General features: G+C 43.2%; 1 protein-coding gene across 1 annotated transcript in view; it reads right to left on the bottom strand.

Annotated features, from left to right (window-relative positions):
* The window catches only part of YWHAE (tyrosine 3-monooxygenase/tryptophan 5-monooxygenase activation protein epsilon), a 46,724-nt gene extending 32,037 nt beyond the window's left edge, over positions 1-14,687 (bottom strand). The window contains exon 1 of the mRNA XM_022595810.3: positions 14,514-14,687. Coding sequence (XP_022451518.1) covers positions 14,514-14,577 — 64 coding nt within the window. The 5' untranslated portion in view covers positions 14,578-14,687. The remainder of the gene's footprint in view (positions 1-14,513) is intronic.
* Positions 14,688-16,612: the final 1,925 nt, after the last annotated feature.

The following is a 16,612-nucleotide window of genomic DNA, read 5'->3' as shown; positions in this document are numbered from 1 at the left end:
ACAAGGTATGTTTGTGAATACACGAATTGGCACTTGAGCGAAGTTCTAAAAGTATATTCAAACTGTCAACAAACGTTACATCCGGCAGGTTGGAGTAGCTGTCAATATTTTACTTGATAGGGCTGTACTTGTTTAACTTTTTTACATTTAATTTTAACTTCTGTAGTTAAAAAAAAGAATCGGGGAAATTGTGGACTTCCCTGGTGGTCCAGTGGTTAAGAATCTGCCTTCCAATGCAGGGGATGCAGATTCGATCCCAGTTCAGGGAACTAAGATCTCACATGCCACAGGGCAACTACAGAGCCCGCGGGCGCACCACAACTAGAGAGAAGTCCGCACACTGCAATGAAAGATCCCACATGCCGCAACTAAGACCTGATGCAGCTAAATATAAAATAAGTATTTTTTTTAGAAAAGTGGGGAGAGCTTCCCTGGTGGCACAGTGGTTAGGAATCCACCTGCCAATGCAGGGGACACGGGTTCGAGCCTTGGTCCGGGAAGATCCCACGGAGCAACTAAGCCCGTGTGCCACAGCTACTGAGCCTGTGCTCTAGAGCTCACGAGCTACAACTACTGAGCCCATGTGCCACAACTACTGAAGCCCACGCGCCTAGAGCCCATGCTCTGCAACAAGAGAAGCCACCGCAATGAGAAACCTGCGCACCGCAATGAAGAGTAGCCCCTGCTCACCGCAACCAGAGAAAGCCCACATGCAGCAACGAAGACCCAATGCAGCCATAAATAAATAAATAAGAAATTACAAACAGTGGTATTTTTCTCCTGCTCAACACTGTTTAATCTCTCTATTCCTTTTTTAAAATATATTTATTTATTTATTTATGGCTGTGCTGGGTCTCACTGCTGCATGCGGGCTTTCTCTAGTTGCAGCGAGCAGGGGCTACTCTTTGTTGTGGTGCACAGGCTTCTTATTGTGGTTGCTTCTCTTATTGTGGAGCACGGGGCCTAGGCGCACAGGCTTCAGTAGATGCAGCACACGAGCTCAGTAGTTGTGGCTCGCAGGCTCTAGACCACGGGCTCAGTAGTTGTAGCACAAGGGCTTAGTTGCTCCGTGGCATGTGGGATCTTCCCGGACCAGGGCTCAAACCCGTGTCCCCTGCACTGGCAGGCAGATTCTTAACCACTGTGCCCCCAAGGAAGTCCCATAATCTCTCTATTCCTTGATTAAATAAAATAACATGTGAATATCTTCAATGTCCATGTGAAAAAGCCAGTGGGTTTAGGAATAAGCACTAGTTAAGATTTCAAAGCTAGAAAGCAACAAAGAACCTCACAATGCGTAAGGGGAAAGAAGAAAGACAACAGTAATTTAAAATATAAAACAGTAAAAAAAATTCCACATTAATAAGTGGGATTCTACTGGTTACACTTAAGGAACCATATTAATACTACATAATCTAATAAATCCAAACATTTTCTTACAGCTGCATTTTACCAACTGTAAAGTATAATACTGAGACCAACTCTCCTCTGGAAAGAACAATGAGGGTAGTAGCCTTGTACATTCTCTTTATCCTGACAACTAGTAAAACAGGATGAAATTCCATTCATGTTATTCGGGAGAAAAAACAGTATTTTATGCAGCACCTTTTCTCCAAAATGATCAAAATATCTGGGGTCCCTATGTTGCACAGTTCCAAGAGAAGTTTATCATGCCAAAGTGACCCTGAAAGTGCTGCATTAAAAGAACTGCAGGGCTTCCCTGGTGGCGCAGTGGTTGAGAGTCCGCCTGCCGATGCAAGGGACACGGGTTCGTGCCCTGGTCCGGGAAGATCCCACATGCCGCGGAGCAGCTGGGCCCGTGAGCCATGGCCGCTGAGCCTGCGCGTCCGGAGCCTGTGCTCCGCAACAGGAGAGGCCACAACCGTGAGAGGCCCGTGTACCGCCAAAAAAAAAAAAGAGAGAATTGCAAATACAGCAAATGCGAATCCATTATTCTGAGAAAAGAAAAAAAAAAAAAGAGAACAGACCTACAAAGTGAAAATAGGTCAACTCAAGTAAGGTAAGTAAAAAAGCTAAACCAGCCTCTGAGGGAAAGTATTCGTGCACAGTCCCTCATTAATCCTGGTGCTTCCTTAAAAGCTTGATGCCTTTTGGGGTATATTGAAGCCTCATCTTCCAGACCTTCCAACCACAACTTAACATTACGTTAAATCATATAAAATCATCATTTTTGTAGGTCAAAAATGGCTGAAATTGACAATTTCATATAGTTGAACCTTGTAATTCATTCAACACAAGCAGGAATATATATGAAAACTTGGCAAATGGGAGTTCCTCTATTAAATGAACCAGTAGCTTAGCTGACTGGAGTAAAACCCAAAGTTGTAGACACAATCCACAGCTGAATTTAGATTTCTTTCATAGCCCTCCACTCTGCTGGTCACAAGGCAAAGATTACTTTTTTTAAAGTTTCTGCCTGCAAATTGTATAATACAGCTTTCAGAAGTCTATTATACAGGGACTTCCCTGGTGGTCCAGTGGTTAAGACTCCATGTTCCCAATGCAGGGGGCATCGATCCCCGGTTGGGGAACTAAGATTCCGCATGCCCCACAGCGCGACCTAAAAATGATAATAAAAATAATAGTAATAATAATAATAATAATAGAACCAAAAAGTTCATTACAGCTCTATTTACAATGGCCCGGAGATGGAAGCAACCTAAGTGTCCATCATCAGATGAATGGATAAAGAAGATGTGGCACATATATACAATGGAATATTACTAAGCCATAAAAAGAAACGAAATTGAGCTATTTGTAATGAGGTGGATAGACCTAGAGTCTGTCATACAGAGTGAAGTAAGTCAGAAAGGGAAAGACAAATACCGTATGCTAACACATATATATGGAATTTAAGGGGAAAAAAATGTCATGAAGAACCTAGGGGTAAGACAGGAATAAAGACACAGACCTACTAGAGAATGGACTTGAGGATATGGGGAGGGGGAAGGGTAAGCTGTGACAAAGCGAGCGAGAGGCATGGACATATATACACTACCAAATGTAAGGCAGATAGCTAGTGGGAAGCAGCCGCATAGCACAGGGAGATCAGCTCGGTGCTTTGTGACCACCTAGAGGGGTGGGATAGGGAGGGTGGGAGGGAGACACAAGAGCGAAGAGATATGGGAACATATGTATAACTGATTCACTTTGTTACAAAGCAGAAACTAACACACCATTGTAAAGCAATTATACTCCAATTAAAAAATAATAATAATAATAAAAGAAGTCTATTACATAGATGAGAAAAACAGGCCCTGAGACTAAGTTACATGTCTGAAGGGACAGTAATCAGAAATAAAACATGGACATGACAGACCTCCCCTAAATTTAATGATTTCTGGTCCAGTGCTCATTCTCCTATCTCATCTCTCTCTTCAATAAAACATATACTCAAACCTACATACCCTTCTGCCTTATTCATATATGAAAGAAAACACAAATTAAGCCAAAAGACTGTTCAAAATAACCTTTAAGTTATAAAATTAAAACCTAAAGAACAAGGCTTCCCTGGTGGCGCAGTGGTTAAGAATCCGCGTGCCAATGCAGGAGACACAGGTTCGAGCCCTGGTCCGGGAAGATCCCACGTGCCACGGAGCAACTAAGCCCATGCACCACAACTACTGAGCCTGCGTGGTGCAACTACCGAAGCCCACGTGCCTAGAGCCTGTGCTCTGCAACAAGAGAAGACATTGCAATGAGAAGCCCACGCACAACAACGAAGAGTAGCTCCCGCTCGCCGCAACTAGAGAAAGCCCGCGCGGCACAGCAGTGAAGACCCAGTGCAGCCAAAAAAATAAAATAAGAATAAATAAATTTATATATATTAAAAAAAAAAAACTAAGAAACAGGGACTTCCCTGGTGGTCCAGTGGTTAAGAATCCACCTTCCAATTGAGGGGGCTCGGCTTCGATCTCTGGTCGGGGAGCTAAGATCCCACATGCCGCAGGGCAACTAAGTCCACAAGCCCCAACTAGTGAGCCCGCGTGTCACAACTACAGAAGCTACACGCCACAACTAGAGAGAAGCCCACATGCCACAACAAAGACCCGACACAGCCAGAAACAAATAAAAAATTTTTTTTCTTTTTTTTTAATGTAAGGAACAGAAATAGAGCTTCAAGTGGTTTGGACTAACGGGAATGAAATAGACTAGCTGAATCCCAGTGATCCCTACTGCTGCCACCTTTCCTAAAGTTCTTAATCCTTATCTGTAAAAGTACCTACTCTGCAGGGTTGTTTTTGAGGATTGAGGGAATGTTAAGCACCTGGAATAGTTTTCAATAAATTGTAGATGGTACTGTTACAGGGTTTTATTATCACAGAGTCAACGAAAATAATTTTTTGAGAAAACTTTTGTTTGTTAATACCACTTAACACTAGTAGTCAATGAAGAAAGAATTTGATATGGGACAGGGACCAGCACCAGGTATAATGCCTTACATTGTACCAAACACCACTGTTGTTATTGACTAATTCAAATTAACTTTTTTTTTTACATCTTTATTGGAGTATAATTGCTTTACAATGGTTTGTTAGTTTCTGCTTTATAACAAAGTGAATCAGTTATACATATACATATGTTCCCATATCGCTTCCCTCTTGCGTCTCCCTCCCTCCCACCCTCAAATTAACTCTTAATTACACATACTAACAGAAGAGTAATTCTAAAAGCATTTAGGCATTCACTGCAAAATAAGCTCCTTGAACAGGCCTTTTGTCTGTTTTGTTTACTGGTGAATCCCAAGTTGTTTAGAACAGTGCCTGGTACATACTCTGAATACTAAGGCTTTTCAAAACACAATAATCTTGACACTCAAATATGTACCATTTTTCTTCTTCATGCACCAGCCTAAACAGAGGAGCCTCTCACTCTAAAATTAACTCATACCTTCCCTTAAAAAAGAGTAAAACAATTTTTAGCCTTGGGAATTCCCTGGTGGTCCAGTGGTTTGGACTCCACACTTTCACTGCTGAGGGCCCAGGTTCGATCCGTAGTTGGGGAACTAAGATAACACAAGCTGCGCTGCCGGCCAGAAAAAATCTAGCCTTAAAAAAATTTTAGGGCTTCCCTGATGGAGCAGTGGTTAAGAATCCGCCTGCCAATGCAGGAGACATGGGTTCGATCCCTGGTCCGAGAAGATCCCACATGCCGCGGAGCAACTAAGCCCGTGCGCCACAACTACTGAGCCTGCACTCTAGAGCCCACGAGCCACAACTACTGAAGCCCACGCGCCTAGGGCCCGTGCTCCACAACAAGAGAAGCCACCGCAATGAGAAGCCCGCGCCCCCCGACGAAGAGTAGCTCCCGCTCGCCGCAACCAGAGAAGCCCACGCACAGCAACAAAGACCCAACACACCCAAAAATAAATTTATAAAAAAAATATTTTTTAACGTTCCTGATTAGCTTCTGATAGGTAAAAAACAGACATCCTTTTACAACGACTCTACAATTTTGACTCCAGAAAGGTATCTTGCCCACGAGTCTCAATACTGAGAGGAAAAAAAAGATCCCTCTTACTCCATCAGAACTGGAGATTTCTCCTCTTAGAATTTACGAAGATACTCCCTCAGGCATGCAAACATGTTTACCTGTACTAGAACCAAAAAAAATGTAAAAGATTGGGGAAGTAAATGACCTAAGGTACATATGGGAGTGGAAAAAAAAGAGCTTAAAGTCAATCTCTTTTCATAATTTCTGTAGAATTTGATACTGAAATTAAAAAACCTTAAAATTTTGTTTTGGAGCACATGAGAGGTAAAATGACCAGAAATAACCCATGCACTGATTCAGGAGAAGAGTTATACTTCTTATTCAAATTTAGTAATCTGATTTATTTTCCTAGGTCTTTGAACAGCCAAGAAACTCTCATCAAAATTGCAGCACTTTCATAGTAACGTATTTTAAAGTTGTGGAGGGAAAACTCTACTCTGCACAAAAAAAAATTTGTATTAATGAGTACCTTTTGAAAAACTTATAAAAGCAAAATTATAACTGTCCTAAGTGATATTTTATAGTCAAAGGGCATAAAATGTGTCGAAATTCTCATGGTAATCCTATTATAAATTTTTACTAATTTATGATTTAGCCCATTATGCGCAAACAAAATCAATCAATCACATAAACTCTTAAGCAGGACACATTTCTACAACACAAAAGTATTCACCACCACCATTCCAAGGTCCTTAAATCTTCAAATGACTAACCACCAAGGATTACGTAGTATTAATTGGTAGCTTATTTTCATACAAATTTATTTATTTTATTTGTTTTTGGCTGCGTTGGGTCTTCATTGCTGCATGTGGGCTTTCTCTAGTTGTGGCGAGCAGGGGCTACTCTTTGTTGTGGTGCACGAGCTTCTCATTGCAGTGGCTTCTCTTGTTGTGGAGCACGGGCTCTAGGTGCGCAGGCTTCAGTAGCTGTAGCACATGGGCTTAGTTGCTCTGCGGCATGTGGGATCTTCCCGGACCAGGGCTCGAACCCATGTCGCCTGCACTGGTAGGTGGATTCTTAACCACTGCACCACCAGGGAAGCTCATAATTGGTAGCTTTCTTTAATCAGAACCCATTCACTGCCCAAGGCTTACACTAAGCCTTTAAAATCACATCTCACGATACTGGTTACACATAATATTTTTTCCTAGTCAGTAACCTGAGACTGCTAACATGCAAATACTTAACACTGATTTACTTTTACGCTTTTGTAATATGGAACCTTTCATCCCAAACCCATAGACAACAGGTGTTATATCTGCTAGGGAGATAAGTATATCCTCCTGAATATTAACCTGGAATTAATATCAAAAGAACTACAGGGACTCCCCTCGTGGTGCAGTGGTTAAGAATCCGCCTGCCAATGCAGGGGACATGGGTTCAAGCCCTGGTCCGGGAAGATGCTGCATGCCATGGAGCAACTAAGCCCATGTGCTACAACTACTGAGCCTGCGCTCTAGAGCCCAAGAGCCACAACTACTGAGCCCGAGTGCCAGAACTACTGAAGCCCACGTGCCTAGAGCCCATGCTCTGCAACAAGAGAAGCCACTGCAATGAGAAGCCCATGCACTGCAACGAAGAGTAGCCCCTGCTTGCCGCAACTAGAGAAAGCCCGCATGCAGCAACAAAGACCCAATGCAACCAAAAATAAATTAATTAAATAAATTAAAAAAGAAAAAAGGAAGAACTACATACCAGGGACTCCCTGGCGGTCCACTGGTTAGGACTCCGCGCTTCCACTTCAGGGGGCGCAAGTCCCATCCCTGGTCAGGGAACTAAGATCCTGTATGCCACAAGGTGCAGCCAAAAAAATCAAGTACTACATACCTCAACATGGCCAAAGTATAGGTTAAACTGCTTGGGAATAAATTTGGACAACCTTCATCCTCTGGATATGCAATTTTACAGATGAGTTAAGATTAAGGATTTTGTTTTGGGAACTAACCTTTATGCAAATCTAACTTGGACACTAAACCCATGACAGTACACTTGCTAAGAATAACTCAAAAAAGGTACGTCAGGGCTTCCCTGGTGGCGCAGTGGTTAAGAATCTGCCTGCCGATGCGGGGGACGTGGGTTCGTGCCCCGGTCCGGGAGGATCCCGCATGCCACGGAGCGGCTGGGCCCGTGAGCCATGGCCGCTGGGCCCGCGCATCCGGAGCCTGTGCTCAGCAACAGGAGAGGCCACGGCGGTGAGAGGCCCGCATACCCCCCCCCCAAAAAAAACAAAGGTACGTTATCCTCTAATATGAATGTAGATCAACAGCAAAAACATTTACTTCATCTCTGACAATGGGTAAAAGGAAATTTTCACAATTAAGACTACTACCTGATAATTATACTTTGCAGTTTACAAAACCCCACAACTTCATAACCACCCTTGAAATTAGCAAGCAAGGTAGATATCATTAATTCCCATTCTATAGATGAGGAATCCAAATGATTCCAAGGCCTTTGCACTACATTACATCCACCAAAGTATGAAAGTCATTTTTTTAAGTATTCTGACTTCCTAACAAGCAAATTTAACAAGGTAACTATTTATTATAAATTTATTTATTATTTATTTTTGGCTGTGTTGGGTCTTCGTTGAGCACGCCAGCTTTCTCTAGTTGTGGTGAGCGGGGGCTACTCTTCGTTGAGGTGCCCAGGTTTCTCATTGCACTGGCTTCTCGTTGCGGAGCACAGGCTCTAGGCGCATGGGCTTCAGTGGTTATGGCACACGGGCTCAGTAGTGGTGGCTCGCAGGCTCTAGAACGCAACGCAGGCTCAGTAGTTGTGGCGCACGGGCTTAGCTGCTCCGCGGCATGTGGGATCTTCCCGGACCAGGGGTCGAACATGTGTCCCCTGCACTGGCAGGCGGATTCTTAACCACTGCGCCACCAGGGAAGTCCAAAAGTCATTAATTCTTACTCATAGTAACGTGTCTCCTCCAAATTTTTATATGTGAAGAGAAGGGCTTAACACATTTCATATTGCTTTAGCTAGATAAAATCCTGTCCTGATCACAAATGAAGCCTACCAATGACAGATATGCCCAGCTACTATGATGGATCGATCACTGGAAGAAGGGCAATAAATTCAAGATTAAATTTCAAAAAGATAAACCAGCATCATGATCATATGTTTTCTAAACTATTCAGGATTCAGTGTTCTAAACATAATGATCATAACAAGACGTGGGTGAGACTTTAAAAATATTATTTGCAAAGTTCTAAACTTAAGACAGACCCTGCTGCTAAGGGTCTGCACCTAAGTTTTTTTCTTTTTTTTTTTGCAGTACGCAGGCCTCTCACCGCTGTGGCCTCTCCCACCGCGGAGCGCAGGCTCAGCAGCCATGGGGCACAGGCCCAGCCGCTCCGCGGCATGTGGGATCTTCCCGGACCGGGGCACGAACCCGTGTCCCCTGCATCAGCAGGCAGACCCCCAACCACTGCGCCACCAGGGAAGCCCTAAGTCAAGTATTTTTAAACACAGATCTAGCTCAAGGTAAACATACATAAAACATACTTGGCTTTGACACTATCAGTCTGATAGACTAGTTAGTATGCCAGTAAGCTCTATTTTCAGCAACTACTGTATTCTTGACTTTTCCAGCTCCCATTTGCGGGAAAGGGGAGTGAGAGAAGGAAAGTTTTCACTTTGCCTTTGATCCGTCTTATGTTCTGCCAAATAATAACTTCATTTGAAAGAAGAAAACCAATATTGTGGGGATTCAGATCTAAGATATCTTGGTGGTACAGGGATGGACAAGGCTTAGGAAACTTTCTAAATGAGACAACTAGTAGCAACAAATGGTCTTAAGTAGGACGACCATAGGGCAAATTTGCAGTTTCAGCACAATTATGAATTGGCACCCCTTCACTTCAAGGTATCCTGACTTGAATAAATTATGATGACCCTTCTATTATTATGGCAGTTGTTATTACAACTTAGTAAACTTAAACGAGCTTCTGAAATTGTTCCTAGGACTTGCATGAATATTTAGTTAATGAGCTCAAAGTAATGTTATCTTGGCAAACCAATCTGTCAACTGGGATGTATCTGTATTTAACTGTATCAAACTGTTAACTGACCATTTCAAAAACCGTGAAAACAATTTTGTTTCTGTTCCCCACTACCCCTTAATAGATTCTGCTTAACAGCCAGCTAGGCTACTATCTGGAACATTTGAGAATCATTTGCCAACCTCCCTGCCCCCCAAAATTTTTATGACTATATCATTAATTTAAGGGCTGCATTCATTAAGACTAAGGTGAGGGGCAGAAACGTTTTAGAAGTACTTTACAGAAATGCATGGCATTAAGTTATATCCCAATACAGAAATTGCGATAAAGCAAAAAACCTAAATATAAACACACTTTGAGACTACCTAAAATTCATCACTCTAACTTCATTCACTGTGCCTTGTTTTTGAAAGAAAACAAGGGGTTTCTTTAGAAAAGTATGAAGATATCTCACCTATTTACAATGGATACGAGTCAAGTCATAAATACCAAAACATATTATGTGAAGTAACTGCTAAAAAAATAAGCATACCCCTCCTCCCACAAGGCACCATCTGATTTAGTTACACATGGGTCTTTTGTGAGTGGCTCAGGAGAAATAAGAGTACCAGTCTAAAGGTCATCAGACAGACAAGTTCTGGCTTTGCCATGTACTTGCCAACTAATCATGTGATACAGGAAAATTAAAAAACAAAACAAAACAAAAAAAATCACTAAATCTTCTCAAATTTACTTTCCTGAACCATAAAATGGAATTAACACTACCTACTTCAATATCACATGAAATAAGTAAAAAATTTTCTGAAAGTGGTCTGTGAAATTCTATATAAATATGAAACTATATAACGTAAAGTTTAAAATTTTAACCTTTATCCTATGCCTGTCACTACTGTTTAAATACACTTTACTTAAATATAAGGCTAAAAAATTGCTGGAAAATCAGCCTTACAGCCCTTTAAAAAAAAAAATCATGCTTTCAGATCAGCTTCTTAAAGTATTTGAAATTCATTTGTAAAATCAGATACATTAATTCACTGTGCTGAAATTTCACTTGCTATACCAGGTTAAAGTCAAGAAATTTTCTGAATATTTCATATTCCCTTGACCAAGCTATAAAACAATTATGAAAAGCCTGCTTATTTGTATGGACTTTCAGTGGGTTTGCTTGTACTTAATGAATCCAAAATTTGCTCAGTTTAGTATCTGTGTTCTTCCCCATACTAGAATTCAAAGGTGAAAAGGGTGCCTAGAAATGTCCACAGTAAGAATTTACCCCATCACCACCTCAAATTGCAATGATTCATGATTTCATTATATTCTATAGTTTTGTAAGCCAACAGAATAGACTGAACTATATATTGTGTATATGCACTAAAATATACACAAAAGAGCATCTACCTTAAACACAAAGACTAAAAGCTACTTGTAGGAGGAATTTTTAAATTGCATTATCCAACTCTGCTTATGTTTAGATAGGAGAAATGTATGCAATAAACTTAACTCCATTAACTGAAATAGCAATTTCAGCATTAAGTGAAATTGCAACAATAAAAATTATTACTGGCCTATAGTCAAAGAGCTGATAATTAACCTGTGCTTTTAAACTCATTACTAAAGTCAATTTACTCTTATCCATTTTTTTTTTTCCTAACAAGACGTATATTAAGGAGGTAATTCAAAACATGCCCCCCACCCCTCACTGACTACCAAAATAAGCCAGAGATGAGGCTCTGGTGTCTTAAAAGGACAGCTCTCAAGTGACACAGAACAGATGCATTCCTGGTGTTCCGTTCACAGACTGAATCAAACTCGACCATCAAAATGTTACCCCATGGGACTTCCCTGGTGGTCCAGCGGATAAGACTCCACGCTCCCAATGCAGGGGACACGGGTTTGATCCCTGGTCAGGGAACTAAGATCCCACATCCCACATGCCGCATGCCACACGGCGCGGGCAAAAAAAAAAAAAAATGTTACCCCTACCTCATGTGGAGCTAATCATCACATGGAGAAGAAAAGTGAGAACAGGCCAAAACCAGCACTACCCCACAACCCAAATGTAGCTTATGGTGACCGCTCTATTCTCAAAAAATGTAGAAAGTACTCATTTTCCCCCCTCTATATTCCCCACTTTCCCATACTAATATGGTTCATATACATGAGAAGTTAAGACTTCAGAAATGCTAAAAGATGATGGGCTTGCTTAATATGGTTATGAAGGATATAAAAACCATCCCTTAGACTACTGTTGTTACATGATAAGATGCTAGATTTGATCTTCAAAGTGAACAGTCCTAGCCCCAAACTTCAATATTTCCCATCTGCAACACCAAACTGTCCTTTTCCTGAACACAGCTTAGCTCGTCCTCCAGTACCATTAAATAATCTGCATCAATTGATTCCAATTCACCAGGACAAAGTTAAATGATGCCACAAAAAAGTTGAAGTACTAGGTTCAACATAACATGCAAGATAAAAGCTAAAGGTACTGCAAGAACAAGGAAAAAAGCCAGTATGTATATCCAACTACACCAAACCAAATCATCAAAAGCACTCTTCACCTTCCCCATACCTGATAAATTGTTTGGCAACTTATAACTATGGGGCCATTTTTTTTTGTGACCACAAACAAAACTGAATTATTGCACCCAATAAAGGAGTGGACAAAGGTAGAGGATGATTCCTAATGACTGTCTTCCTCTTCTTCCTTTCCAATGACTCCCTCCCAATTTTGTGCCCAAAAGTCACAAGAGATCCTCTCCCCCTGGGAGATCCTATATACCCCCCACCCTTAGATCCTGAAGGACAACCCTAATGTTTAAACAACAGTAAGGATGTGGCTCTATAGTCCTGTGATGAATAACCAATTAAGCCTTTGGTCAAAAATCCTCAACACCCAATTCCAAAAATATGATTTTCACACTAATATGTCACTTACTTGGAAGCTACAATCACAAGCTTCCAAATCAGTTTTTAAAATAAGTTCTTAAAAAAACCTTCCTCCATGTCCTTTTTGGTGATCAGAGCAGGTTTACTCAAAGCCTAAATCCCTACACAACAAAAAACATTCAAATACAATTTAGAGTTTCTTCCCAAGGGCACTGGTAGATTAAGAGGGGAACCTATTTGGGGCAGGAGAGGGGAAGAAGAAAAAAACTTCCATTACAAGCACACCTACATTTGTTTGACTTTTAAATACTGAAATAAAGACAAGTCTGACCTTGAGCTGTATTTCCCCATCTTATTCCCCTCCTCCTCCCAACAGAAATCTTGTTCAATACAAACAGCAATTTAAGGATTTACAAAACGAAATTTAGTGATCTTTCCTAAATTTGAGTTCGAGGTCTTTTCTCCTAATTTTCAAATTCCTGAATCCTAAGGTATGATGACACACTGGGACTAGCCCTGAAGCTATTCACATGACCAAACAGGCATTCAAGGAAAGCAAGGTTCCCACACAGAATGTTGAAAAATAAATGGTTTAATGAAGCAAAATCTAAAGATCACTGACACTTGATTCCAACCACGTTTCACCCCACAACAGCATTAAAAACACAAAAAGCATACATAAGATTTTTTGTTTTGATAATCCTAGTTTAAAGGATGTGGGGGTAATTCAAATACCTAGGTCCAAAATGGGGGAAGGGAGGGACCCAGGCCGGGAGGGGCAATTAAAAAAAGCAGCACTTTGGGACTGAGCAAACAGACACAATGGCCACCACTTCGATAAAGTTCTGAAAAATGACTATAGCACCTTTAGGAACAAAGGAGCAATGAACAAAGAAGAACTGTTCCAATCTGTACATAAAGCCGTCTATTAAAACTGGAGAAAAGAAAACAGGATCTGCTGGGATCCCTTATGTTCTTAATACAAAAACCGAAGTCTCTGCTGAGTGCTTTGGAATAACTGAATATCCCCAATGAAGTACGAACACGCATTCCAAGCCAGGGGAGTCAACCAAATAGTTACTACACGTTATTTGAAAAAACTTTATTTTTCAACAGGTCCTTCCATTTGTCATAACGCTGCGTATAAACAGGAAAGTCATCATTTTTAAATACCGGTAGACTGAAGCACAGGCATGGAAAAGAGACTAAGAGTCATGATCTCCTTTTTTCCTGTTCAATGTTCTATCCAGCAGAACCCACAACTTATGGAGCCAGAAAATGATTACAGAAACTTCGAGCTCTCTGGGATAAATCTGAGGACAGGGAACGTGAAAGAGATTTTTCTAGGCCTCCCTAGAAAAAAGCGAGGTTGAACGGAAAGCCTAAAAAACCCCGCTACAAGGTGTGCCGGCCTACGGGAAGGAAATCCGACCGTAGCATCTCAGCTGGCCTCCGCCCAAGGATGAACTGCAGTGATTCCCACTTTCTCCCCCCTTCCCCCACCCTCATCCAAGACGGCCCCCCACCACAAGCCCAGAGAAGCCCTCCGCTTGCAAGGGTTCTCCTTTGTGAGACTCCACAGCCGCCGCCCCACTTTGGGCCTCCGGGGAAAAGCCACCGCCCCCACCCGCCATATTTCCCTGAAAGGCGCCCGCGCTACAGTGCCGAGTCGCCACTCTCCCCCATGTGGCGGGTGTTTCGTCCCTCATCACGCCACCAAATTGTTCACCACGTCCCCAAACCGGCCCAGAAACTCCCCTGGTGATTGCTCGCCCGGAGACAGCACCCGCCATCTCCTCCCCCGCCCCCGCCCCGGGACTCGCCCTCCCCCCCAGCCGCCATTTTACAACCAACTCCTCCACCCTATGGCCTTGGTCTCCTCGGCTCGCGAATGTCTGCAGCTGAGGACTCCGAACAGGTCAAATTCCTGAGCCTGGAGCCTCCTACCGCTCCGGGAGCCCAGAGGCCATTTCCTGCTTCCCGAATCCACGTCCCCGGGCTAGGCTTGGAGACGATGCCGCCATTTTGTCTCCTGCTCCCGGCCTCTGTGGGCGGCGGCAGAGGGTCCGAGAATTCCAGCCCCCCGTTGCCCCGCCAACTCACCGTCGTATCGCTCAGCCTGCTCGGCCAGCTTCGCCTGGTACACCAGATCCTCCCGATCATCCATAGCGGCAGCGGCTCCGGCAGGGTCTGCGCGACGGATGGAAGCGGATAGCGTCTCCAACTCTCAGCCTCTCGCTCCGCGCCCGGGCTGCAAAAATGGCGGCGCCTCAATCCGGGACTTCCGCCTGCGCACGCGGACAACTGCTCAGCTCTATGGCAACCGCTCCCTGGCAACTGGCGCGGGGGGCGGGTCCGCGAGCTAAGTGCCCGAAGAGGCTGGAACCAGCTAGACGCCCCTCCTCCGTGGGCTCAGCGGCTGCTCTAGGCGGGAACTGCGACTGCGGGGAAGGAGAACGCCACGAGGGAGCGAGGGAGGCCAGGTGAGGCCAGTTTGGACTGCTCCAGGAGAGAGTGAGCAGGAGAGCCTGGACTGCGGACTGAGAAACGAGAGGCTGTAACGGTTTTTGAAATCGCAAGCTTTCCTCTCCGAAACCAACTTCTCTCCCATTGCCCCTGTTTTCTCAGCCAAGCCCAGTCCTGGCCCTTATTCAGACTCGTTTAACTCCGGGGTAAAGAGTTGGGCCCTGCTGTAGTTGATAGGGGAAGGAGGGCTGCAGATTTCACACCTGACCTTCGCACTTTGCAATCTTTTCCTGTTCCTCTCCCTCAGCCGCCTTTTTCCCTTTAGGCCCACCATGGGTAGGAACAGGGAAGTTCTTAGAGGAGCCTGGTCTGGAGTGCAAAGTGCAGAAGAGTAGGTCCAAGATCAGACTGAGATCCAGGAGGCAAGAATGGGAAAGGACCTGGTCTGTTTTGCTTCCCAATGGATTCGCAGCACCTTGTACTCAGTACAGTATGTGTTGCAAGACTAAGGCTTAGGTAATTAGAGCATATGCCGTGTGGTAAAGTCTGCAATAAATGTGGAATAAAAAGCTTGGAACAAAATTATGAGGAGCCCTGGATGGCAAGCTGAGAAGTGTGCACCTTATTCAGTGGGCGCAAGGAAGCTATTGTTTGATGATTTTGCGAGGAGGATGACACCGTCATAGTTATTCTTTAAAAAGATTATAAATATTGTATAGCAGTAATTAAAGAGCAGCATGAATTATCAGGTTATTACAATAATACAGGCAAAAGGTAATAGAATAGCAGTGAAAATGTGAAAGAAAGGATAAATAGGAATAGTACTACAGAGGGAAACCACAACAGTTTCCAGCTAATCAGATTTGAAGACCTTGTGAAGGGAAAAAAATTAAAATTGACCTTCAGTCTTCCCACCCTGAGTCACTGGGATAATGAGTGGCAGTACCATTAACAACAAAAAAAGGAATGCTAGGAAAATTTGCTGACGGAATGCAGAGAAAAACGTGAGTTCCTTTTATCACATGTTGGTTCTAAGGTTCTCACATATCACTAAAGTAGAAATAACAGGCATGGAATTGGAAAAGGGGACTGGCATTCCAAGCTGGAGGGAGGCTGCAATGGAAGCAGCTAGAGAATGTGTGGAGGTAGGAGGACAAACAAAACCTTGGAGAATACTTACTTTCAAGTGATAGGAGAAAGCAGAAGAGCCAGCAAAGTTTGGCTCCTTAAGCCCCTTCACACTTTTAATACACCTTATCAAATGTCAATGATGAATGACTAAGAATCAAAAGACCTGGGTTCTAGCCCTAATTCTATAACTAAACAAATGTGTGACCTTCAGAAAGTCATTTCACCTCTGAGCTTCATGTTCATCTGTAAAGTTAACTGGAGACCATATGTTAGGCCACAAAACAAATCTTAATATTAAAAGACTGAAATCAGGGCTTCCCTGGTGGCGCAGTGGTTGAGAGTCCGCCTGCTGGTGCAGGGGGCACGGGTTCGTGCCCCGGTCCAGGAGGATCCCACGTGCTGTGGAGCGGCTGGGCCCGTGAGCCATGGCCGCTGAGCCTGCGTGTCCGGAGCCTGTGCTCTGTGACGGGAGAGGCCATGGCAGTGACGGGCCCGCGTACCGCAAAAAAAAAGATTGAAATCATACAAAGTGTCTTTTCTTGTCACAAAGGAATGAAGTTGGAAATCAATAAGAGAAGGAAAACTAGGAAAATCTGCAGATATGT

The sequence above is a fragment of the Delphinapterus leucas genome, chromosome 19 (genome assembly GCF_059928025.1).
Source record: "Delphinapterus leucas isolate spDelLeu-1000000601 "Yukka" chromosome 19, BTC_Dleu_Yukka2, whole genome shotgun sequence".
NCBI classification, from domain to species: domain Eukaryota; kingdom Metazoa; phylum Chordata; class Mammalia; order Artiodactyla; family Monodontidae; genus Delphinapterus; species Delphinapterus leucas.
The sequence above is the reverse complement of the archived record's forward strand: the minus strand, read 5'-3'. Positions and strand labels throughout refer to the sequence as shown.